At 37.8% G+C, this 25,355-nt stretch overlaps 1 protein-coding gene across 4 annotated transcripts in view; it reads left to right on the top strand.

Moving 5' to 3' along the window:
* Window positions 1-25,355, top strand: part of WWC3 (WWC family member 3) — a 103,169-nt gene that overhangs the window by 61,152 nt on the left and 16,662 nt on the right. For 3 of the 4 annotated variants that reach the window (XM_069875241.1, XM_069875231.1, XM_069875220.1), the window contains exons 7-13: window positions 1,574-1,723; window positions 3,911-3,984; window positions 12,997-13,239; window positions 16,439-16,528; window positions 17,577-18,151; window positions 24,083-24,203; window positions 24,955-25,029. In XM_069875241.1, coding sequence (XP_069731342.1) covers window positions 1,574-1,723; window positions 3,911-3,984; window positions 12,997-13,239; window positions 16,439-16,528; window positions 17,577-18,151; window positions 24,083-24,203; window positions 24,955-25,029 — 1,328 coding nt within the window. The remainder of the gene's footprint in view (window positions 1-1,573; window positions 1,724-3,910; window positions 3,985-12,996; window positions 13,240-16,438; window positions 16,529-17,576; window positions 18,152-24,082; window positions 24,204-24,954; window positions 25,030-25,355) is intronic. The other variant, XM_069875250.1, reaches the window with a different exon arrangement.

Genomic DNA, 25,355 nt, shown 5'->3' with positions numbered 1-25,355 from the left:
GGAGTATAAAGGGACAGTAGCTTGTCATGGATCTCCATCTGGACTTCAAGCCATTGACCACTACTCTCTGAATATGACCATCCAACCAGTTTCTTATCCACTGAACAGTCCACCTATCAAATCCATATCTCTCCAATTTCAAGAGAAGGATGTTGTGGGGGACCGTGTCAAAGTCTTCACAGAAGTCCAGATAGGTCATATCTGTTGGTTTTCCTGTGTCCACTCCTGTGGTTAGCCCATCATAGAAAGCTGCTAGGTTGGTCATACAGGACTTGCTGCCATCACTACGGATGCTTCCTAGGCTCTGAAACTGGATGCCTTTGTATTCAAGGTGGTCTTTGCTGTTCCTGTGAGCAGTAGCCACTTGTTAAACATGTTCATCTTCTTGACCTCATTAGTTGAGTTTGTTTTAAGAAAAGGCTCCATTGATGTGTTCTCCTTTTTAAGCTGTACTTTGAAGATGGAAATCTCCTGGTAGGTGGATATGCACAATAACTTGGGCTTGTTGTAAATCATCAGTTGTCAGAGCTACTGAGATTCCTGAGGGCCAGCTTTTTCCCAAAGCAGTGCTTCAGACTTGTCTCTGATTCTGTAGCTTAGACACTGGAGTAAGCAGTTTTGGCAGGTTTTGTGTGTATTTTTAGAACCAAGTGGTTTGATTATGTTCATGATTTATAACTTGATACAGCTCTTCAAGTTTCTAGTAATTTTTTTCACATCATTTGATTGTCATTTATCTTCTGGTGAGGGGACACTTCAATTTTTTTCATGTATTTTTTTAATATTCTTTTGATGCATAATTCTGTGGGTCACTTTCATGAATGGCAGCACACACAGTGGTTTTGTTATTTGATACTACATTACCTGTAGTTTTTTAAGAAACGAGAATGCACAAGGAGAGAGTAATGATGATACTAACAATTTGTTCTATCTCTAAAAGCCATTTTAAGAGCTTGCAAACCGAGCTTGTATTGTCAAAAAAGTTATTTTGTGTGATTCTGTCTTACTCCCCTTTCCTTCAGGTCTGTGCTTTATCCTCATAGTTTGTGTCATTGTCTGGACATCTCAAAGATGTCCCTTGCTTAACCCAAAGTGTAAACTATCTCTTAACTATGTGAACCTTGGGCAACAGAGCACAAGGGTGAAATCAGCTGTCATAAAAATGCAATCAGTAGAAGGTATTCGTCAAGTTGGATATGATAGCAGTAGTGGCTAAGGAATGTAACCTGTGCAGAAGATGGCAAAAGGCCAGGTGAATCACATTTGTCTTCCCTATCAGCTAACCTGAAAGGTGACAGCTGCTAGGTTTGAAGAACTGTAAGCCATACGCAAGCTAAAACATCCACCGATATAAAACAAATAATTTAAAACCTGTTTACTATTAGATGTGTCTGTTAAAAAGAGTTTATTGTAAAGCTTCTGCATGTTAGTAATACTTGATGAACTTTACCTTCTATAAATAGCTCTTTATAGACAAGCTTAAATAGAATTTTTTTCTTTCTTTTCTGTTAACAAAAGAATTACAAAAATAATTTTTTTCTATTTTTTTTTTTCTTAATCTCATTTCTTGCAGAGCCTGGCCAAGCTAACAGATGGGTTCAGGAATAGCTGTTGTATTACAGATTCCTTGCAGGATCTCCAGCACAATTCTAGTTTGCTCAGTGACTCCTGTTTACCTCAACAACACTGCGATGCTTGTTCTCAGACTGACATCACTGGAGAGGTATGTGTTCCTACGTGAGACATTTGCTGTAGAAAATAAGCTACTTTTGTACTATAGTGATGAATCATTATTTCCTGTTTTAATTTAAGAGGTATTGGCTGTAGCAGAACAAAAAAATCCGAAGTGATATTGGAGGCAAGGGATTTGCATTTGCTTATTGTTTCCAGAGTGTGTGAGTGGTGCTCATGAGTGTTGGGCTTTGCAGTTCTGCTATGTGAGCATGGCAGAAGTGTGTAGTAACGTGCTTGCAGGTCAGTGTGAGGTAAAATCAACTCCCAGTCTTGGGTAGCCTCAACTCACAGACCACTTTTTGCATCTTCACTTTAGTGACCACAGGTTCATCTTGGAGTAACAGCCCTTGCTGAGGTGTCCACTGACCTCTTGTCACCAGCTCTGACTTACTTGTAGTTGTAATGATGCAGGAAGGAAAAAGCCACTTCAGCCAGCTTGAAGATGCAGTAGAGACCTGTCACAGTTTAGCTCTGGCCCGGCCAATTTTGGCAGCTTAAACCAAGCAGTTGGGCTCCCAGTTTCCTTCCCCTCCACTCCTGGGGAAATGGAAAGGAGAGGAAATGACCTGTGAGCAGGAAAAATAGAAACTAAAACAGCTCTAATGAAATAATAACAATAATGAAGAAAATAATAAAATATATTGTACAACAGTGTGCCATGTTAGCATTTTGGTATAGTAATGGATGGTTTCTGGTTGTTTTTAATATTTTTTTTATCATCATCATCATCATTCATGTATATCAAAGATGTGTTCCTCTGTTCCTTTTCTCTGAGACAAGGGAAATGTTTGAGTCCCAAAGTATTTTTATTAAAAACTAACAAAACTTCTGATCTAACCTGTTACACATTTATGTTCAAATGTGCCTTTAAAGGTGGTATATGAGGAGAACATATTAGCATTCCCTGGACTTAGTTCAGTGTGAAAGAAATTGTGTATTCCAAATAAAAGCTTGGCTTGCACTATGGCAGCCTAGCTGTTCTTGAGAAGTAAAACATTTGCTTCTGTGGATGAGATTGGCAATAAAGCAAAGTGAGACTCTGTAGTTTGGATATTACTCTACATTTGGTTATAAATTTTTACTGAACTATGTAACTTTTTGATCAGGCTTTTATTATCCCATCTCTCCCCTATTGTCTTCTTTCATTGATGACTAAGAGCCAAGTTGGATGTCTCCAGAGGGCCTCTACAGAAGAGGATATCTGTGTTTTTAAGATGTTGTACTTCTAAAGTCCCTAAGAAAACTTAGCTAAGGCTAGGCAGTAGTTCAGTGTGTTAGGTAGATGGTGCCTTTGGGATGTCGTTTTTTCTGACTGGTGATGGATGTGATTTATTGAATTCCATAACAAATTACCAGAAGGAAAATCACTGTGTTTTCCTGTTCACAATATACATTGAGTGCTATCCAAGACAAGTCAAGTACAGTCTGAAAATTGTGTATATCAGGTATAGAGTTTTTTGTTATGAAAATGAAAAATACATGATATGGTTAGTTGTTTTCCCGAGTTACTAATAGTGGGTTGCAAGTGAAAAAAGAGATGAATTTTTTACACTGTTGATGATAGAGAGCAAAAGTAGTAGCTAGATGGCAAATGCACTTAAATAGGGATTTGGGTTTTAACTATTAGATTGTATGCAAATTTCAGAAGAGAGGAACTACCGATGGCCTAAAATGGAAAGAAGTTGTTGTAGAAGCTGGACTGTATAAAGTAGGAGTTGTAGCATAAGTGGCTGGTTCAAGGATCAAGTGATGTGTTTGTAATAGCGTTTAAAATGCACTAATGATCTAAGTAACCACAATACGGGGAATGTGATCTGAATTACTTCTAACTATCCAGAAAATAGCTGTATCAAGTAGTAAACTCTTTTTGATTAAAAATATTCTTGGCATTTTAAGCTTGGATAAAGTTGAAAATAAGCAATTCTATTTGCTAAGCGTTGATTAGGTTAATAACTTATTGAAAGGGCTTATGTATCTCATGTGTTTTAGCAATAAACCAATTTTGTATTTCTAAAGCATATAATTGATTGTGATAATGTTATTACTTAAAGCATTGATATTTTTAGTGAGTCCAGTGAAAGAAACTAATTTATCCCTTTTTAATTGTGAAAGTGTTTTTAAAATCATGTTTCTCCCTTTTTTCCCCCTTTTCCTTTCTTCTTCAACTCTACAAAAGTTTGGGTTTGATGACAAAACAAGACTTGTAGACAAAGTAAGACTGAACTGGCAATATGAAGAGGCCAAGAAAAGGTAATTAAAGATACATTTGGGTGATTTTGCTTTACTCTTGTATTTGAAGTTTACAAAGTTGAGCTGGAACCAGTGTCCTCATAGCTGAACTGTCTTTAGGAAGACTAATTTGCTTACTATTGGGTAGTTCACAGGTAATAAAAACTTAGGTAAACATAATACTTTATCATAAGATTATTATATTTGCAGAGATAAAGCTAAATGTCAACCCTGTTCTACACTTGTATAAACATAGAACTGTAGTAGTTTAGTTGAACTGTTTTACATTTTCCTGCTTCTTCTGAAGCTTCAATGTAAACAGTCTTTTAATCTATGTTTGGATTCTATCGGCGTGGCTTTGTCAGTACATTGAGAGCTTTGCATACCTGTGTTGCAAGTTCAGGGTACTGAAGTCGTGAATTCAGTGTGAAGAAAGAATGCAGAAATTCCTGTAAGATAAATAAAGAAGTTCAGAGCTGAACAAGAGGGTACATAAAAGTAAATATTGAGACTGAGAAAGAAATTCCTGATTAGAAAAATGTTTAACATTCCCCCCACAAATAGAATAATTCTTCACAAAGAAAAAGTATTTCTTTTATGAAGATGAGTCTTGCAGTGTTTTTCATGGCTTTGTAAAAGCAATCTGTTATTATTTAGTACTGTTTAAAAGGTACTGTCAATTAGTATAGCTTAGAAAGTCCTCATTTAACCTCATTGTTTTCAAACTACTTGCCACATATTCAGGGCAATAGTGTAGGTATAGGTAGTGACTTGAACACGTTAATTTTATGCACTTAAGATAACTTTAATTTGTGCTGATAGAATATTCTCTTATTAAAATTGACTGACAAAAAATTCTGCGTAGTTAGCTCTGAAAACCTTAATTTCTAAGTTTTTTGTAAGTTATGATTTTTCCTTTTTCTTTTCAATTTTGTCAATTTTGCCAGTTTTGTACATCTCTCAGAACAAGGGTTAAAGGAAAAAAAGTTCACTACTTCTGCCTTTTTTTTCATATTATAGTGTCTTTTTCTTTGAGGGAAACTGCAGTGCTGTCATGTGTCTTGGCAGGGATTGGAAGCTTCATAGGCAATTTGCCATTTTGTTGTTCTTGGAAAATTTACCCACATTTGGATGCAATACAGGCTTTTAAGAAAAATTAAATTGGTGTAAACATATTAGATACACAGCTAAATATTCAGGACTTGTACATGGAATGAAAGTCTACATTGTAAAATATGACATGTGAATACCAGTGACTGTTACCTAATAAAGGTTAAAAAGTTGGACAAAACAAAACCCTCTGTGCCCTCTTTAGGTTTAACCCTTAGCATTTGTATTCCAGTGAACATTTAGGTGTTCATCACAGTTGCTGAAAGGAGGAGGAGAGAATTTACTTCTATACAGTCAAGTTTAGCAGAGCCACTGATGCTCTGCTAAACTAAACATAGACTGTATGAGATGTTATTAGTTTGGTTTTTGGACATACCTTTTCTGTGTTTTTCAAAGCATTTATCTTCTTGTGTGTTATAGCAGGGAAAAGATGTAGTGGTGGTAAGATTTGTTTGGTAGGTTTGGTTTTTTTTTTTTAGTGGCAGAAGCATTTCCCAGCTGAAAATGCTGAACTTGTGTTTATACATGAAATGCAGTATTTCTGAACATCACAAGTGAGCTTTGATGTTAATTATGTGTAGAAAATCTGGGTAACTAATTTCCCAACTAAAGAACGTTAACTGCAAGAAGGCTAGTCCTGCTGTCCCAGGGTAGTAGCTCTGACAAGGGTCCATTATTTAGCAAAAACATGTTAGTTATGTTAAAATAGTAGCCTTATTCTGCCCAGTATGTTGTACGGAAGTAATCAGCTTTCAGCTTTTGAGTGGAACTGCATAGAGCTCATTGCCCCAGCCAGTTATCTCTGTGGTTGCATTCTTCATTTATCATGCATTCCTTCCCCTTAGCTTGCTGGCATTTCTGTGGGACTTTTGTCTCTACTAAATATCTTTGTGTTCATTCTGCCTTGGCTGGTGAAATATCTACTGTTACTGCACAGTGTGGGTGACAGAATGTGCTGCGATGGATTAAAATCTACAAAGTAGAAAATTAAACTGCTACAGTATGTCACAAATTTGAAAAGTGTATTATGACTACTTGCTCATCAAATGGGATGTGGAAACATGTAGCAAATATGTACAACAGACAAACCGTCTTACTTCCAAGTTTTAATAGGAGAATTTTAAAATAGACTTTAAGGGAAAAGTATGTATAGTCCCTTAAAGGAAAGCGAGAGAAAAGCCCCACAATCTGAAGGGCAGTGTGTTGCATTTTAGTCACTCTTGCGAATCTAGCCAGAAGATCATACACCTCTAGTTCTGAGCAGAAGATTTGCCATCTGTAGTAAAGTTTTTAAAAATAAAAGTATGTTCTCTGTATATGGTGTTTCAGTAAGGAAATGCAGTGTTGGGATTTCTGAATGAACAATCTTGAATTTGGGAGGTGAAACCCAGTGATAGTAGAAAAGTTGGCTTCTACTCCTGAAATCTCTCCTCCCTCATGAAAGATAATTTGATTTTAATTCCTCCTTCAAAAATATCTCTTAACTACTGAGGGGTTTGGCCTTTGTGTAAATTAAGACGTTCACATAGCTTTTTTTCCCCCTCTTCAGATTTCCACTGGAAGGAAGTTGGATAATTTGCAATTTAATTTTTCCCATGGGCTTTTCGGATGTTGTGAGCTGTGGATTCTGACATCTTTAGCACACAGGAGACCTCCCTCCTCTGTCTGATCCAGGTGCTGGGAGGAGGCGTGTAAATTCTATTTTTTAACTCACCAGTCATGCTGAAGAGGGACTCAATCGCTGTTCTGCTCTTTTCGCCACCCCCTTCCTCCCCCCTCATGTTACTGTTAAGTAAACTGTACCTTATTTCCATGAAATCTCTCCTCTCAGATCTGTCAGTGTGGCCTTCCGGAGAAGCAGGAGGGAGGGAGGACAGTCTTTTTGAACAAACAGCCCCAAGCTGCCTCGATAAATACTGTTTTTAGTTTCAGTCGCTATTTCAGTGAGACCACCTCTCATGAAAGCATTTGCAGACTGGAAAGTGAACCCCTCGAGCACTTCTCTGAATAGACCGTTTCATAGAAAAAGGAATCAAAAGCAAATTGTTTTTCTTTGATAACTCTGGAATTATGCAGATCAGTGTCATGACCATGTGAAGTATATTAGCAAATGATCGTGAAATGTCATTGCTGCAGAACCTTGTATCCTGTGAACAGTATTAGTTGATAGATGAAAAATGATCCCGCTAATAAGAAGCAACAATTTTTTAAACTTTTTTTTTTAATATATTTTTTTAATAATCCAGTCTGGTGGCAGCTGACTTAAGCTCATTGAAGATGCTTGTTCATTTATCTAATTTGTTTGGAGAGGCAGTAATTTTTTTAACGCGTTTGGTAAATTTGAATTCAAATGGGTTATTTTTCAGTTGAATTGTTTAAATTGTACAGTGGCTACCACAGATTTGTTTTAGCCTTGAAAGAGCCTTCTCCTCAGCTATGCTTGATATTTCCATGTTCCCTTTAAGAAAGTTACTTTTTTTTCAGTATAGCTGGTAAATAGTTACTTAGTTGCAAACTTGTCTCATTATGCAAATGAATTTTCAGTTGCGCTTTTAAAAGCTCTAGCAGGAGTATGTCAGTGCAAATTTTGTTTGTACTGACAAAATGCATGTTGGCTGGATATTGATAGCAACATTCCAGTACTGATACTAACACAGTAAAGTATTTTCCAGTTGAAATTCATCTTGTGTAGGCAGGTTTCAAGGTGTAATTACCTAACTTCTTGTGAACTTCAGTAGATTTGTACGCTTTATTTTGCTAAACTAATCTGAAAATCTGATTTAGGGATGAAGTAATTTGTCTGATATCGTGTAAATATCTAGTTTATGTATGTCAGCTAAATCTAAATTTCCCAGTGTCAGGTTTTTAGCATAAAACTTTTTTCTTTGGATTATAAAGGAAGCTGCGCCATGCTGTTAAACTGTCTTTGAAGTTTTCGTTATACCAGTTTACTGGTGTGAACTGGGAAAAACACTAATCCCTTTCCTTCACTGGTTTTAGCAGGCTTTGCAATTTTTCCTTGAGGTGAATATCTAATTTTATCTGCAGTATTCCTGTGGACTCCGAAGGTTTCATGAGTGTCTTAAGCCAATTTAAGACCTCCTTGTTATTGATTCAGGCTGCCAGGAAAGCTGGATATTCTACAAAGCATACTCGTGTTGTCCGCCAAAGCCACAGTGGCACATACTTGCAGGAACAGCCAAAGTAGACACAGTGGAGAAACTTTGTGAGCATTTGGCTGGGTTCCCCAGTTTCTTGTTCTTTCCATTTCTTTCTTCCCCTTTCTTTAGCCTTTCCCTCTTTGGATATAAATCATAATCCACTCTCAAGAGTGTCTGTAAATACCAGAAATTACTGAGTTCTTACACCCTTCATTATGCGTCTTCAGTTCCACAGCCACCTCCTCTGGATGTTGCATGTGGGAGAAGTTCCCTGTTACCTGAAGTGGCAGAGAACTGGGTCCAATTATAAGCCTAAGGAGAAGAGTAAGCTGGGCTGATTTATGTTGGTCATCTCAGTGTTTTTGTGAGATATTAGCCCCTGTTGTCCTCCAAATTTTTGCATTTTTTCTTTATTTTATAGCCACTCATCTTCCCATTCCACATGTAACAAAGGCCTCAGCTGCAGAGAGATCTGTTATGTCACCCCAAAGTCTAGGCATTTGAATGTATGGGACTACTGGATTTTTTCCCCTATAATGTGTCCCTTTTATGAGCATGAGTTAGGACCTTTGTGTACTTTCAGAGCAATTCCCTCCCCAAGATACCTGCCTTGTTCATAATCTGAGTAACTGTCTAAACAAGAGGTCAGTTGAAATTGTAAATAAGATTCTTCCATCTCACAAAAGTGATTTTTACTTTAATCTCATGTCACATGCTATATTTTAATAAATAACCTCTTCTAAGCTGAAAGGTTTTCCAGCTCAGCAATATAATTTCATTAGTGCTGGGTTCATGTAGCAGCCTTGAAAATGAGATTCTAGATGTTTACAAAATCTTTTAGGTTCCCCAGATACTTCCAATGACAGAAGGGTTGCCCTGTTTTGTCTAAGGAGGTCTATGTAGATGTATAATTCAAACATTCTATAAATTCTGAAAATACATGCCTTTTTTTTTTGCCCACATGACGTAGTTTGTATAGAGAACTACTGGCTGTACTGATCTCCACTGTCATGCTGTGTCTACATTATCTTGGGCATCATTCTAGAAACATTAGGGTGACCATTTCAGGGCAAATTTGCCATTTAAAAATCAGTGTTTACTTAAGATCACCAGGTTAAACCCTTGCCATTCTATCTGTGCCCCGACTGCTTTTCTGCTTAACAGGAGCTGTTATGTTCATCTCCATTTGAAATTTTTAAACACTGAACTAAGCAGCAAGTTGGTCTGCCTACCTAGGAAACCAGTCATTTGATACCACCTACTCCAGCATGGAATGCAAGCTCCTTAGCACTTGTTATGCAAGGATGGGAATGGGCAAAATGCCTGGAATGTTGATGGCAAAATTAACTGTGTTTTCCCCAGGAATATGTTAAATTGCTATATCAGTAGGACCCTCAGTATCTGGCATTTGGCCAGGTAAAAGTACTCTCACAGTGACTGCACTTAACAAGAAGTATCTTAAAAAGTAACCAGTAGGAAGGAAAAATGTGTTTGAAAAGCAGAGGCTTCATAAACGATCCTAAATATTTTTTTTCCCTTTAAATTGCAGTGTATTGCAAGTTATTGATTTAAGTGGGTGTTTAAGGTAGATAAATATTTGCACTGAGTCTGAAAACGCAAACCAGCCACTTTTTTCCCAGCAGTGGAAATGGCTAGTGTAATGTAGGTATAAAATCCGTCATGGACCAGCACAATGAAATTGCTTATTTATGCATTTATTGTGTTTGGGAAGAAAAGCTAATGTTGGGAAAAGACAAACTGCAATTATGTAACATGCTAAAGAGAATTTTTCATTGTTTTTCATAGAAATAAGCATAACTCCTCAGATATTTTTCTTAATGATTGAGGCCATAAAAGCCTTGGGGCTTTTTTAGGGCTAGCCAAGGATGTAAATCTTAAAAAGTTTATCACTGGTAGCTTTTTAGAATAGCTTACCATGCAGAGCATCTTCAATAGAAAACAAGCCAAAAATTCTCTGAAAACTTTGGTTCGTTTGCAGGAAATACAGGTTGCAGAAAACTGGCTTACTGGTGCTGAAGTTCCCCTCCCAACAGATTCCTGCATTTTGTAGCGTTTTGCAAGTGCTTTTATTGTGCTTAAAGGGAAAATGTAGAGACAAGTAGAGTTAGCTGAAATGCTAGGAAATACTGAAAGTAAATACTGAATCAGATTTTAGAACTCTTCAATGATTCAAACCATGTCAGAGCAGTGCTTTGCCCTTTATAAAAACAGTATAAGCTAAGTTACTGTGGGACAACTCTGACTTTCAAAGCATTGTCGTAACAGAAATTGGGGGGGGTGGGGACGACACACCAAACTAAAATGGAATGTCATATGCAGAGTTACGTACTCTTGACAAGCTCAGGAGCCTAAATTAAAACCTTTTGTATTGGGGATGGTGTTCTACACCACAGCCGAGGAGGTTCAGTGGTTAGCTGATGCTGAAAGGGGGGGGATCCCATCTTCCTCTCTTGCTTGCTAGTACTTCTGTCGTCCTTATTACCTGTATAAGCATTTATTTGCTCCTATCACCTGCTTCTAAACCAGCTCACTCTGCATTAGAAAAATCGCCAGCAAGCAACTGTCATTGGTAAAAGGGAGAAGGCCTGTCCTTCAGCTATCTTGTAAAACAACCTGAAGACTTCAGCAAACGCATCTCATCATCTTTCCTCCTCAAGCTGTGTGAGAGCTTATAGAATCATAGAGTCACCAGGTTATGAACATGGTCACTCAAATGCGTTGCCAGGGCTCATGTGATTCACACTTGCTTGCCAGCCTATGACAACCCAGTTGTACTTGCATTCTGTAAATCTTTTGGAAGGACCTTGAGTTCCGGTTTGTTTCATTTGTCACCAAACACTTGGCAATCAAGCTGTATATGCCTTCAGGAGTGTTCACTGAATCTTTAACAGTGTAGAAGGCCCAGTAGCGTAGAGGGGTGGTCCTGATTCTGCTTGCTGTTCCTGGCCCTGACATTTGGTCGATGGGGTGAGGTGTTCTTCAGGAAGCTGCATCTGGAATTCATGCACAATAGCTGAGGCATGAAATATGTAGAATATATGTATTGATTCACAATGGTGCTTTCAGTAGCTATTGGCAGGAAGTTGGTTATTAATGTGAGGAGAAGGAAATGATATTGAAGGGCTTGATAAAGTATTCTCCTTTAGACTAAAATGTAACATAATACCCAAGTTCTTTACTTGCTATAAATGAAATCTAAGGCTGGGGGGAATGTGTGTGAGGAAATCTACTTGACAAAATTCACAGTAAAATTCCTATTCGTATATGAATGCAGTCATTGTGAAATGACTTATGTCGATATTTTATTTCCCTTCCCCTGATAATAAGATGGCCAAATACTTTCCAGATGTCAGTCTGAAATAAGCATTGCATGAGGTTTTGTTTTCAGATGGGGAAAACCTTGCCTTTGTCATGTCTATGACTTTTCTTTTATTTTTAACCACGTTATCACACTGTGGATCTTCTATTTGCTTGTTATGTGATTTTTCCCTTTCTTTGTTTGTTATTATCTTTTCTTTTCTACTAGATATTTTGAAAAACAAAGATTACTTTAAAAGCTAACTTACCAAAAGAATTGAATGCATATCTCACTTTTTTGGCTAGCTTTAAATGTGGTTTTATTTATTTAAAAGAAGATCATATTTTCTAGTGCACTGAACTTTGAATGCTACCATTTCAAAGTGGAAGATGAAACTGTGTATACAATTGCATAACTCTTTTACAGTTCTTTTAGTTTCAAATTTTGAAAAATCAGGAAGCTAGATTTATTTCTTACTCACTTTTCATTTTAACTGTACTATTTTGAAGTGTCTCAATGGACCATTGTCAGGTATTTTTGCTTGTCATAGAGTAAATGAGTGTTCTCCCTGTTATGCTTATATACCTTTTGATTTTTCCAAAAACACAGTTGTGAAATTTCTATCTTGAGGGCTTTATGAAATATCTGTAAGAGTTAAAAATTTGGTTTTAGTAGAACATTTTCTTAAAATGTCAGCTGTGGAATTGTTCTTATAACAGTTGAGCATATTAAGATATGCTCAGTGTATTGAGATAGAAGAAACTACTTTTGGCTATAAAGCCTACTGCAAAAAAACCAATCAAGTGAGCTTATTTGATGATGGGTCCATATAAAGGCACCTACATTTTTTAACCAGGAAATCTTTTTTCCAGACCTGTGTTTTTGTTTTACTGGCAGCTTATTTATTCTTAAAATTTTATTGTTGGTCAGGACTGCCTGATACTTTCAGCCCCTTGAACCACTCTCTTACTAGACAATTTGGACCTCTTGTCAGTAGCTAAGCGTCTCCTTTTCAGAATTTCACTGCACTGAAATCCCAAGGTCTGGTAGTGGGGGAGTGAGGAATGAATGTTCAGCTTCATCAGCTGCACAGGCAGCAAACTGAAGACCCCTAAAATATGATTCTGTTTACTACATAGTGAGAAAGCTATGAAGACAGATACTGTCTGTGTGATAGGTAAATGTACTTTAGTTCTTGTACAGCTATAAACACAGACATACTTGCAGTTCTGTAGTGTTTAAAGAACCCACAACACAAACCAGAGAACCAACCCCAAAACCGGAAACAATCCTTCCAAACTCCCCTAATTTTTTTTTTTCATTTAGAAGAAAAAAAGTCATAGAAGACAATAGGCTTCACTTTTTTTTTCTTTTGTTTTGCCTCTTAACTGCCTTCATCTTTGTCTCTTCTGCATTTTAAAATATATTTATTCTCTTTTAAAGAGTTTCAAATATACAACAGCAGCTGGCCTTGCTAGAAAATGAATCTTGGCCAGGAATGGCTGAAGCGGACAGGGACCGTCTTCAACTCATCAAAGAAAAGGAGGCTCTTCTTCAGGAGCTGCAGCTTATCACTCAGCAGAGACGATCCCCAGAAGACGTTGCACGTTTGGAGGAAGAAAAAAGACGCTTGGAGGATGAAATTCAACGAGCTCGAGCAACCTCTGCTCATGGGGCCACTGAAAGGTTCGGGGACTTAACTTGTTTCTTATCTCCTTTAAGTTCCATATAGGTAGTTCCAATAGGAAGAATAGGGAATTTCCCTGTGTTTAAGAAAAAAAAGGTATATTACTAGAGTAATTTGCCTTCAGAAAAGGAGGAGTCTACTCCGGACTGCTATTATGATTCTGTCCATCTGGAAACTTTCTGAAGGAGAGTTGGAGTGATGTTGACTAGTTAGCTTTCTTTAAATTTATCTAAAAAGTCTTAATAGGAAGAAGAGATCAAAACAGAGTCACAAGGGATGCTTGGAATGAGTCTGAGTAATGTCCAGTAATAGAGACCTGAATAATAGTACCTGGATAGTGAAAGATTTTTGTTATTTTTCAGTGAAGTAGTACTCATCTCCAAAAGCAGCAGAACAAAAATCCTTTCCTATATTTGGGTTCTGCCTTATAAAAGGAAAGTTAAATCATTCCCTTACTGCCTTTTGTATACAGTTTTTCCTTTTATTTTGCAGTCTCAGCAACCTGGGCATTCAGAGAGTATAGTAAACGGAGTCATTCTTGAAAACTTGATATTTAAGTTATATGTAATAACAAACATCTCTCCCCAAAATATTAATGGAAACACTGTGTTTATTTCAAAGTTGCAGTTCTTCCTGTAACCAAAGAAATGGACAGAAACTCTTAACAGTCTCTACTGCAAGTGAGAAAGTACTTGCTCATTTCCCAGACTTACTTCTCTTAAGTAGATAAGTGGACAATATCCATAAATGCAGCTTTAACATTTATAGAGAAGTGAATTGGTGGTAAAAAGACAGGTTTGACCCTTGAGGAACACTACATGAAGCAGCTTTAATGTGATCTCTGCGCAGGTTAATATTTACCTAATTAAGTTACTTCTAAAATATTGGAAGTGCCTTCTATATACAAATTTTGAGAACCTCCAGTTCCTTTGGAAGGGCTTACTTCAGGCAGTAAATCCAGGCAATAAACAGAAAATTCACAGCCAACATACGGTTCAATATTACATATTTTACAATTTTTGCAATATTGTTACATTGGTTTTCTAGCTTAAACTGACAGAAAAGGGAGTTCACTTTACACTGCAGCATAGTAAGTTTTATATGTTGTTTTTGGGCTCTCATGTTAGGTAGTGCATGCTATGTTGGCAAGAAGGCCAAGCCTTTTTTCCATGTAGTTCATGCTGTGGAAACCAGCGTTCCAGTGTGATACTTGATATTTCAAATACTAGCAAAAAATTGAGTAGAAGTTAGAATAATACCGAAGGGCACTCTATTTTTGTATAACTAATTGGTGGAAAGCTTAACTATTAGTAGCCCTAATTTATTTGTTGGTTTGTTTTAGGCTCAGCATAACCAAAACCATTCCTAGTTCTGTTTTTCTATTTCCACTTTCTCCTAATCGTGAAATACAAATAAGTTTTCTCTTTAATAACCATTTCTGTTCTGTTACTGAGTTTTCAAGGCTCAGTTTTTCACAGAACAGAACTAACTTAAAATCTGTATGACAGAGATGGGGGCATTTATTGGTTGGTTGGTTTTATATAGTTTGGGTCTTTGGGGGCGGGAGGGAGGTTTAGTGACATTAGTTGGAGGCATCTTTTGCCCTTTAGCGCAGGTACCTACCTTACAGCATTGATGACTGTGGAGTGTAGGTTCCCAAGTTTGTTTTTTAAAGTAGATGGTGTGGATACCCTGTATTTCTCTAAGCTTTTGAATCAGTTAAGTTTCTTACATCAGTTTGTCTTTTTCTTTTGGTTCCTGTGTGCAATGCCTTTGTCGTGTACGTTTACATAGCTGAGCTGCAGACCTCCTTGCACCACTTGGTTAACCTGGTCTGGGGTCTCCAGAAGCAGGAGAAGAGCTTCAGCATTGCACACATTCGGGTCTGCAGCCTCTACCATGTGGTTGTAATGAAGGGAGCTTCCCCAGAGGGTGGTGGGGTTGCTGGAGTGTAGTGCTATAGCCCCTGCCAGCGTATGAACTGATGAAGTTGGAGGCCAAAGTAGTTGAGAGATTTATGGGTTTTTGCTGCTAACGAAAACATATTTTTTTCATATCTTAGCCATCATAAGTTTATTGAAACTAATGCTGCTGTTTTGTTTTTTTCCAGAAGGACTCCCTTTTTGTTGCTTTTTTTTTTTTTTTATCTTGCATGTTAACTTGTGGAATTCTAACAGATGTCTTTGCAGTTGAGGAAGGTCTGAAGCACTGAAATAAATTTGATCTGCTTTCTGCAAACTGTCTTGACAGAATACCAGTTTACACCTGTGAATGCAGGGCTAGAGTAGCAATTTTCCTGGCCATACAAATATACAACACAAAACAATTGCCACACTGATTTTATTTTGAAATTCAGTGGAAAACATAAAACAAAATACCAGGAATACTTGTAATTATGGATTCTGGAAAAGAATAAATGTGGTATCAATAGATAAAATCTATTCTTTGAAGTTTTAATAATCTCAGAATTTAAGCTATTTCACATGAGACTGACAGCATTATAGGTACATTCAATTTGTGTTGTGGCAGTGACACTGAGTAATTCAGCTGCTTGCTCTTAGAATGAGCAAAAAATAAGTCACAGCAAGAGATTTTTGGCATAGCTTAGTATACAAAATGCTTTATCGCTTGCTTAAGTATAATGATACGTAAATACTTGGAACACCTAAAATTAGAGCTTAAAGCTGAGTTTTATGGTTACTGCTTAACAGAAGTCCTCCAAAAATTCTTTTTATCTTTGAAATGTAACAGTAATTAGCTTGGATAACAAGGCGATTTGGAATACTTTTTTTCCTGCCAAGGCAACAAAAGTCATAGTAGTTCTCTGTATTTTACTGGCACAGCCCAACTGGTGTAAGGGAAAAAACCCTTTTGTAGAGGCTGATGATTTTACCTAGGACTTTTTATGACTTTGCTAATTGCTGTGGTGTATTTGAAACATCATAACTTTTGCATTATGCCTCAATTACTTTTCTTGTCTGAGAATTCTGCTGGAGTCTTGGTTCTTGTGTTCTTGCTGGAATTTCCATTGCCTACATATAAGCTGCTTAAATTAAAACTTTTCATTAAACAGTGAAATGCCTTTTTATATTCCAAACTGCAATGCAATGACATTTTTCTGTACTTGGAAAGCTCCTAGCACTTCTTGAGCACTGCTGTCATGAAGAAAAATAGTAATATGTATCTGTTTAATTATAGGATACTGTTACAGGAAAAGAGAAATTGTTTGCTTATGCAACTAGAAGAAGCTACACGTTTAACCTCATATTTACACTCCCAGTTAAAAAGGTGAGTTATGTAAAACCAGCAGGTTTTGAAGTTTAACTGCAGTAGAGAAGAATATTAATATTCTATTAAGTTTAATACTTTTTTGTATGTGTGCCAAGTAACTAGTATTAATAATGGCTATTTGGGCTAGATTATTATGTGTATTTGGGAGCTTTATATATTATCACCTTTTCTGAAAGAAAGATGTTCTTAAACCCTCTTGTAATATTGTTCTATTTTTACTAATATGAAGGTAATAGTCTTTTAAGTTCTATGAGGTTTAATATTCTGATACCTTCTCTAAAAGGAGAGGGCTTTGATCCCTGGTGAGGTGGTGGAATTTTGACATTTAAATACAGTGATGTGCTAAGACCCACACAGAAAGCCCCAAATCTTTTGCATGTTCACACTGCCTTTTTAGATGCAGCTCTTGGGGGTTCCTCATGTCAACACTATGCCAACATCAAAAGCTCAGTTCCTGCTGTGTCTCACTTCATCTCTCTCTGTCACTTATATTCTTCTCTCCCTAACTGTCTGAGTGGTAAGAGGATCTGGAAATAGGATTAATCAGTCCTAAAGTCTTTTTTATTTTGCTCTGAATAAAACTGTAAGGATGAGGCTTACACGGCAGTTTCTTAGGACTTTCCAATTCCCTTCTCGCTTCTCCCTGATACGTTTATGACCCATCATTAACGTAAATTCAAGCTAGATCATCTACCATTTCTGGCTTTACATCGAGTCCACTGATCCACATCCTGCTCTGGCTTCTTTCTGACAAGTTATGGCTGCTTACACACTGGAGGAAAGAGAAGGTTTATCCCTTTGTCTTCAGGCTTCAGGCACATGGTCCCGATTGGTTGTCACTTGTGCTGTTCCAGTTATGATCGTGCTTCAGACCAGGACAAAAGAGGCAAGCTGGACCTTCAAATGTCAAATCATCTCTCTGTGTCACTGTACTGAATAGATGTGAAATTGCTTGTGTAATGTGGATTGATGTTTCTAAAGTCTGTGCTGGTGTTTCTGATTATATTTGAAAGGACCTTTTTTGTTTTCTCTTTGCCCGCTGTAGTCTGTCAGCTAGCACCCTCACAATGTCCTCTGGCAGCAGCAGGGGATCCCTGGCCTCCAGTCGAGGATCCTTGGCATCCAGCAGAGGCTCCCTCAGCTCGATCAGCTTTACAGACATCTATGGCCTTCCACAGTATGACAAATCAGACAGCATTACAGACTACGGGCAGCATTTACGTTTTGACATAATTCCCTTTGAGTCTCTCACTAAGGATGTACCGTACGCTGATCCCATTGGACACTCAAATTTCAACAAGCAGCGGAGGTCTCTGGATACCCCACAGTCCCTGGCGTCCCTGTCATCACGATCATCCTTATCATCATTGTCCCCTCCAAGCTCACCTCTGGACACTCCGTTTCTCTCTGCATCTCGAGATTCTCCCTTGGCACAGATGTCGGAAGGTTTTGAGGAGATGGCAAGCATAGGAGCCCTAGAAGTGCTCAGGGCTCAGACTACACCATTGGGTGACGATGATACGCAAGGAACGCGCTCATCTCAGATGTCCACTTACCCTGTGGACAATGAAGGGCAGCGTGAAATGGGACCACAGCTGACTTCTGTCCAAACTGGTGGAGGTTAGTTTGTGGACATTATTGTTTTGTCACTTTATCACAGAAAACCTTACATAGACCTAAGCATACTAACACAGTGGATTGTTCCTCAGTTTGACTTATTTTAGTTCCATCAGTTAAAAATTACATCCTAGGTGTTAGCTGTTAAAAAAACAACCAACTGAAAAAACTCAAACCCCCCCCCCAGATTTAGAGTCAGGGCGGAGAGATGAAAGAGTAGAGAAATCCATGTAAATAGATCTTAAGATAGTGCTGAATTGGGTGGAAGAAATTATGTGGAATATGGACTTTCTCTGGATTGCACCAAGGATTAAATATTTTGGCCTTTGATCAGGAATTAGTTTAGTTACATCTGAGACACCCAGTTGTGCCTATTTTGCCATTACTCTGATAATTTAAACCCACACAAAGCTAGAGTAGATAGGAAAAAAACCTGAAACTGGACATGAGGTGATGCTACCAGCAGTCCTTGAAGGCTGGCTGACTGTTGAATTCACATGCACCCCCACCCCTACCTGACCAGGTTTCCATATCTGAGTTCTATGATGGAGGAGAAGCCACCGTGGCAGTGCTGAGTGCATGGTGCTCTTTCTCATGAGTGGAGAGCTTTCTTGGCCAAGGAACATGTTTTGCTGGGGGTGTGTGAGGAGTTAAGCATCCACTTGAGTGATTGACTCTGAGAACCTGTGCTCTGTAATCGCCAAGGAATGATGTGTGTGGTTACCACAGCATGCATACTGTAGAGTTTTCTTTTCCTACTTGACTGTAAAGTTGATTGGCTTGCTTTAGCTTGTGTTGGTGGAAGCTTCTGAGGCACTGCAGATGAGAAACATAAGTTGGAGACATAAAAAAAGAGAAAACAGAAACCTTTTTAAAAAACAAACCGAACAAATTTAAAGATGTGAGCATATAGGCACATGAGAAATTTCCTGTTTTAGTTGATTGAATGAAGAACTGTTAAAATGAAAAAGAACATCTCTTCATGATGATTTTTTGTGTTGGCTTGCTCATGTTGCTGATAAAGCCATACTAACAGAGAAAGGCTTTTAGAGAATATTTTTAATATTAAAGATTGTCATTCCCATTCAGTTTCTTTATTCAGAATTCTGCATTAGCAGTTGTGTAGAATGTTGCATTTGGACTTATGGCATCAGGAGTAATTTGAAATATAATGAAATATTTGAAATAATTTTGCCAAGGGAAGTTGTGGATGCCCTATCCTTGGAGGTGTTTTAAGTCCAGGTTGGATGGGGCCTTGGGCAACCTGATCTTATGGAATGTCCCTGCCCATGACTTTGGGGTTGGAACTAGATGATCTTTAAGGTCCATTCCAACCCTAACTATTCTATGATTCTGTAACCAGAGAATATATCATATTATCACTTGGCAAGTAAGATTTCAGTAGGATAACGAGAAGGAACACTGACAGTACCTAAGGAAAAGCTTTCAGCTTTTTTTTTTAAAAAAAGGGAATGTCACCACTATGAAAAGCCAGTATTGTTCAAACAGCATTCGAGTCTAGACTCACCTACTTTCCTTAACGCAGCTAGCATTGCCAGAAGATACTGCTACAGAATTTACATTACTAGATGTAAACATTTCTAGTGCCCATATTGCAGCAGTCAGACCAAAATAAACAGAATTCCAGCGACCAGCATGTAAGCTTTTGCTTAAATTAGTGCCGTGAAGAGGCTTCCTGAGGCTTTCTTTAAACCTCAGATCAGACCACAGCATGTCTTCAGCCATTGTGGTAAGTGAAACTATGTTAGTAGTTCATTTATAGTTAGTATGTGTTTCCTAGAAGTGAAGGCCTGGTCTCAGGGCCTAGGGAGCAATAGGAAGAGTGTCAAGCTCCTGCTTTGGTTTTCGTTTTCACCCTTCTTTGTCGTGTTTCTACACACTTCACGTTTCTCTGAAAACCTCTGGCAAAACATGCCTCTGCTACTACTGTCACTGCTGCAGTGCTCAGCTCTGACTCTTAAACTAGTAGTTACAACTGTTTTTTCTGAGAACAACACAATACTTTGTCTTGCTTTCTCAGGAAGAATATATGGTTAGAAGATAGGCTGTCTTTTTTTAAAATTTATTTTTTTAAATATTTGAATTTGAAAATAATTGCTTAAAAAATTCTGTTTAACCTTTCTGACATTTGGCTGGAGTCATGACTACTTGGAGCTCTGCACTTACTAACTGGTTCGTTTGCAATTGTAATGAAGTTGTTTGCAAGTAGCAGCTGGAAGTTTTGAAATAATTTTGGAGTTTTACTAATATCTTGAAGAATTGGTGGAGCATCGAGCTCGTACACCACAATTTGGGTACACGCAGATGTTGGGGGGCTTTGGTTTTCACTGAGGTACTATGCAGTGTGCTTTGCTGCTGCCACCCAATGGTCTGGTAGCATAATGCGACACTGGAAAATCAGCAAGTATTGGCTTGGGACAAATCTTTGGTCCATCCTCTCACTGGACAAAACATGAGGTCATTTTTGCCAATTCTGGAAGGGTTGACACTGAGCAAACTGCCCGTGCTTTGCACTGAAGCAGCACTTTAGCAAGTTCAAGGAGTTCATGCAGTTTTGATGTTCTGTTGCTGATCTGCTGTTTTATTGTTCTGCATCTATCTTGGAGACACATGGTGAGATATGCTAGTATATGTGACTGGAGGAAATGCACTTGATAGGTTAAATCCATTGTATTTATAGAGCTGGGAGTGGGGGACACATGTTAATAAAATACTGGGCTTTAATATTTTCAGTATCTTTTCCTCTCTGTTCTAAAGTGTTCTTTCAAGTTTTCTTTAATGCCTAAATAATATCTCAAAATATTGTCATAGGTCTAAAAGATAATTTTTCATTGTGTGCTTTTTATTTTGTCTTGTTTCTCATGCGGCACAACAGAAAAATTCACTGTAAGTGAACTTGAAATTACTTATTGTGCTGGTTTTGCTTGTAATTCCCAGTGTGTTTTTCTGTGTGAAGTCTGGTTGGTTTTTTCTTTTTGTTTCGTTTTTTTTTTTTTTTTAAGTTGCATGTGAAGAAACAGAAGATTTTGCTGCGTTTGGTTTTGTTTGATATTGTGCTGTATCTGTTTAATCATTATGGCATACTTAATTTTTTTTGCTATGTCAACTAAACAATATATTCATGGCTGTAGTTAAATTCCTGGAAAAAGTGTTCTGCTGATTTCAGCTTTGTTATATCATAGTAATGCTGACAGCATCATGGTAGGTAAGGTCTGTTTCTGTCTCTGATTTAGTTTTATGAGAGTGTTTGACTTTTTTATTACTGCATTTTGAGCTGACGTGGTATTTGTAGTCTCCTAAGCTTGTGAAACTTGCTTTGGATTTATTTATGCATTTTCTAGCTAATGAAATACTGGATACCAAAATTTCCCTTTGAAGTTCACTTTTTCAGCTAATGACACCTGAGAATATTCTTTTAATTAGGGCTGTTTTATGTTTATCAAGCTTTGGCACCCAGTAGTTCTGGATTTATTTATTTTTTTTTTTATTTTTTTTGTATTTCCCTCTAGTCAAGGGCACATTTTGATGTTTGCATCTCTCCCAGGTTCTCTGGGATTGTCCAGATATTGTTGGATACTTCCATGGCCTGCAGGCAAATAGTTGTCAAGTTACAACACTGTTGTAACATGTCAGTTTTTCATGATGTTATATGGGTCCTTCAGACCAATTTTTCCTTCCAGACAAATAGGGAACGTGAACCTCCAAAGGAGGGAGCCCAGGAGGTCTTTTGTCTCCTACATCTATACTGAGTGCTTGGAAAAAGGGTGAGGCAAAGGCTTATTTGCAAAAAGAAGTCATCATAATGTAACTTCTTGAAATTAGTACAGAAATTATAAAAGCAGTATTGTATAGAAAATTACACATTTTTGTGAAGTTTGTCCTCTTTCCAGTGATGTAAAATTATTGGGAAGTTTCGATAATGAAAATGTCCCCATGGACTGTTTTGATTCTGTGTAAATACCCAGTGACAGCGCTCATGGAGATGGGCTTGTGAAATAAAAAGTTCTTAAAAACCAAAACAAAATGAAAAAAACCCACTACTTTGTACAAGTGTTATGGAAGAGACAGTTGTTCAAACACAATTTCTTTGCTTTCTGTGATTGTACTAGAGCTTTGATCTCATTTTATGTGATCGACAGTAAAGATAGGATACTGGAATTTGGATAGAAAAGGGAGATGCATTTGCCCCATAGCTGAGGGTGACTAAATCTTTTAGTGAATTTGGAGAGGGGGTCTGTAGGGCTGCTTATGGATCCAAAGCAGCAAACTGGCTTTGTCCAGTTTATGGGACGTCTTTTGCGGGGGTGGAGTTGGGGTATTCTGGGACAGAACCAGTGAATTTTAGCTACGGACAGGACCCTGTGATTTTTTTGGAATATCTTTTGGGATTTTGTTTTGTTGGTGCCCCGATAAACGGAACAATCCTCAGGATAGCACAGGACTGCTGGGCTCAGTGCATCCTGTCTGCCAGTACCACAGTGGGTTAAAGCTAACCTTAGCCAGATGCTTCTGTTGACAGCAGCAGTGTGGTTGTATTAATTTGGGGGATTTTTAATCAAGCTTCAAGTCCTGATGTCCTGTCCTGGTGGTGCTTGGGTGGGAGGTGAGGTGGTTCCCATGCAGAGGTGTGGCTCACTTCTCTGTACCTCAGCTGGCTTCTACAGGTAGAGCTCAGACTGTTGGCTGGCACTCTGCTGAAGGAAACTTAGTGATTAGGTATCAGTATTTTACTTCTGGTGCCTTAAGATAACACGTAACAGAGATACTTAATGCATTGTAACTTTGAGTGAGGCGTGTTTCATCCTTGGCCAGGCATAGTAAATAGTGTCAGCTGGTGCTTGCTTCCAGTGTGATGTGCACTGTGCTACTTCAAGTGCTGTCTGCTAAAACTGGGAATACTTCCATGCTGTCTGTTTCAAGTTTCTGAGCATAGGTAGAAGCAAATAACATGCTTTCCCTTCCTCTGAAGTGACACCTCTTTGCTATTGATTTTCTGCTTTAAGGAGAGTCATTGGGTCTTAAGCAAAAGAGGGGAAAGTTGGCAAAGTTCTTCACTGCACAGTGAAAAAACTGCATTTCCACAAGTCTGTTTAATTCTTGATCGTTACCATTTGTGCAAGTACCTTGAAGGGCTGGTAGCTGCTTTACCTGCTTGTCTGTGCAAAACCTGGTGTATAACATCATTATTGTTGGTACACTTACAACATAAATTGTGACTCAGCAACCATTTTCATGGTGTTGCTGGTGATTCAGGGAAGGGTGGAAGAGGGGGCTGAATGCTGCTTCCTCTTCCTTCAGTCAGTGTTCGAAGTCATTTGCCAAGAATTTGAGAAAACAGTGATGAGAGTTGGAAAGCGATGTTTGGTTTTTGTTGTTGGTTTTTTTGGGTTTTTTTTTTAATAAGGCCTCTCAGACTGTAAATAAAAGCTGCTATTATGCGATGGCATAAGCAGTATGCTTTGAGACTTTGTATCAGGAAACAAATAAGAGCCAAATCCCCCATTGTGTTATCAGGTAACTTAAAAGAATTAGCCTGTGTGTATGTTTTCAACCAATTGTATATTCAGTAGGTAAATCTTAAAAGTTGAGGATATCATGTGTACCTATGTTGAATTAACGCAAGTTTTCCTCCAGGAGGGATTATCCCACCAGAAAAGTACTGTAATAACAATGCAGTCGGTTTATGCCTCATCTTGTAATAGAGGAATTAGCCACAAACTTCCTTCCTTAATTCTCCCACAGAATGTCTCCTATTAATTGTATTCTAGGTTTTTAAATTAGTTGAGTGAAAAAGCAATGAACTGCATTTGTGCCAGCTGTTTTGCTGCTAGTTTTGAAACAGTAATTTTTTCTTGTTTAATTTTTAAGAGATTGCCTTGAGCTGACATTGTCTTCACTTTTTCTCCGTGATAGCTGTAACTCTGCGAGGAGACAGTGGTAGAAGATCGGAGAGGAGAGCCAGGCGAGTTTCAGCATGTCTCTCAGATCATTCACTGGCTAGTGACAGTGGCGTGTTTGAAGCTTTAAGCAAAAGGTCAGGTGTATAAATGCATAGTAAGCTGGAAATATTCCTGTTCTACCACATGGTCTGAAAGAATTCTTTGTAAATGTCTAAATACGCTTTCAAACTTGCTAATTGTTAGTGACATTAGACTATTAGGTTGCATGTTTTAAAGGAAAGAAGCTTTTTACATCCTGTTCCACTGCTTTCTTCTGAAGTGCCCAGTCCCTTTCGCTTTCTCTAACATTTCAACAGCATATACTTTCCCATGAAAGATAGTTTTCTCAGCTTACTAATTATAAATTACTAATTTTATTTCAACCATCTGTAACAAAAAGATTATAGTGTGACACTAAAATTTGGAGTAGCATGTGGTAGAAGTGTAACTGCAAGGAAGAACATATATGAACTGCTGAAAATCTAAAAGTGTGTTGGTGGATCAAGTGATTGAAGGATGGGTAAAGATGTGTTACTGTATACAATTGTTTTGACACAACAGTAGGTGAGAAGAAGGTAAGATTTGAGGGTGCTAAAGAGAAATGGAAGACATTAATAATTAAAGTACCTTAAAAATCTTGAAAATAGTATTCTAAAAACTCATTTTTAAAAATTGTGAATTACTACTTCTGTGAGTTTTAGACATCTCAGTCCTTTCTCTATTATCAGTACCTCCTGTATTATGAAAGAATTGCTTATATTCCTAAATCATTAAATAAATGTTCATTTAATTATGTTTTAACAGCTTAGGTCAGTATGTAGCTTACAGTACTTTCTGTTCCTGCAGGAATGAGGATCTGGAAGAGCCTGTTTATGGTGATGCTACCAGCAGTGAAGAACCACAAATACACGTTGGTTTTCTGTGAGTAGTCTTACTCCTCTTTCTCCTTGTCAACACTACAGGAGTTGCTTACTAGTTTTCTTGGCTTTGGCTTTTAACTTCTAATAAACTTAACTGCAGTGAATAGTTTTAAGAAGCTTCTGGACTGAAAGCCATCGTTTAGTGGATGTATGGATTAGTCATCACATGCCACTTTCTGCTGGGAATATGCCTTAACTGTAGTTCATTTGGTGGTGTTTTAATGCTGGCTGATAGACTGTTCTTTCATAGCATTTTCATTGCCTGTGCCTTTAGGTACTGTATGGATATAGAGAGATGTGTCTGTGTGAGATCTGACTTTTTATCAT

This window comes from Phaenicophaeus curvirostris, chromosome 1 (assembly GCF_032191515.1).
Source record: "Phaenicophaeus curvirostris isolate KB17595 chromosome 1, BPBGC_Pcur_1.0, whole genome shotgun sequence".
Taxonomy (NCBI): domain Eukaryota; kingdom Metazoa; phylum Chordata; class Aves; order Cuculiformes; family Cuculidae; genus Phaenicophaeus; species Phaenicophaeus curvirostris.
Note: the sequence above shows the minus strand (reverse complement) of the source record. Positions and strands in the feature narration are given on the sequence as shown.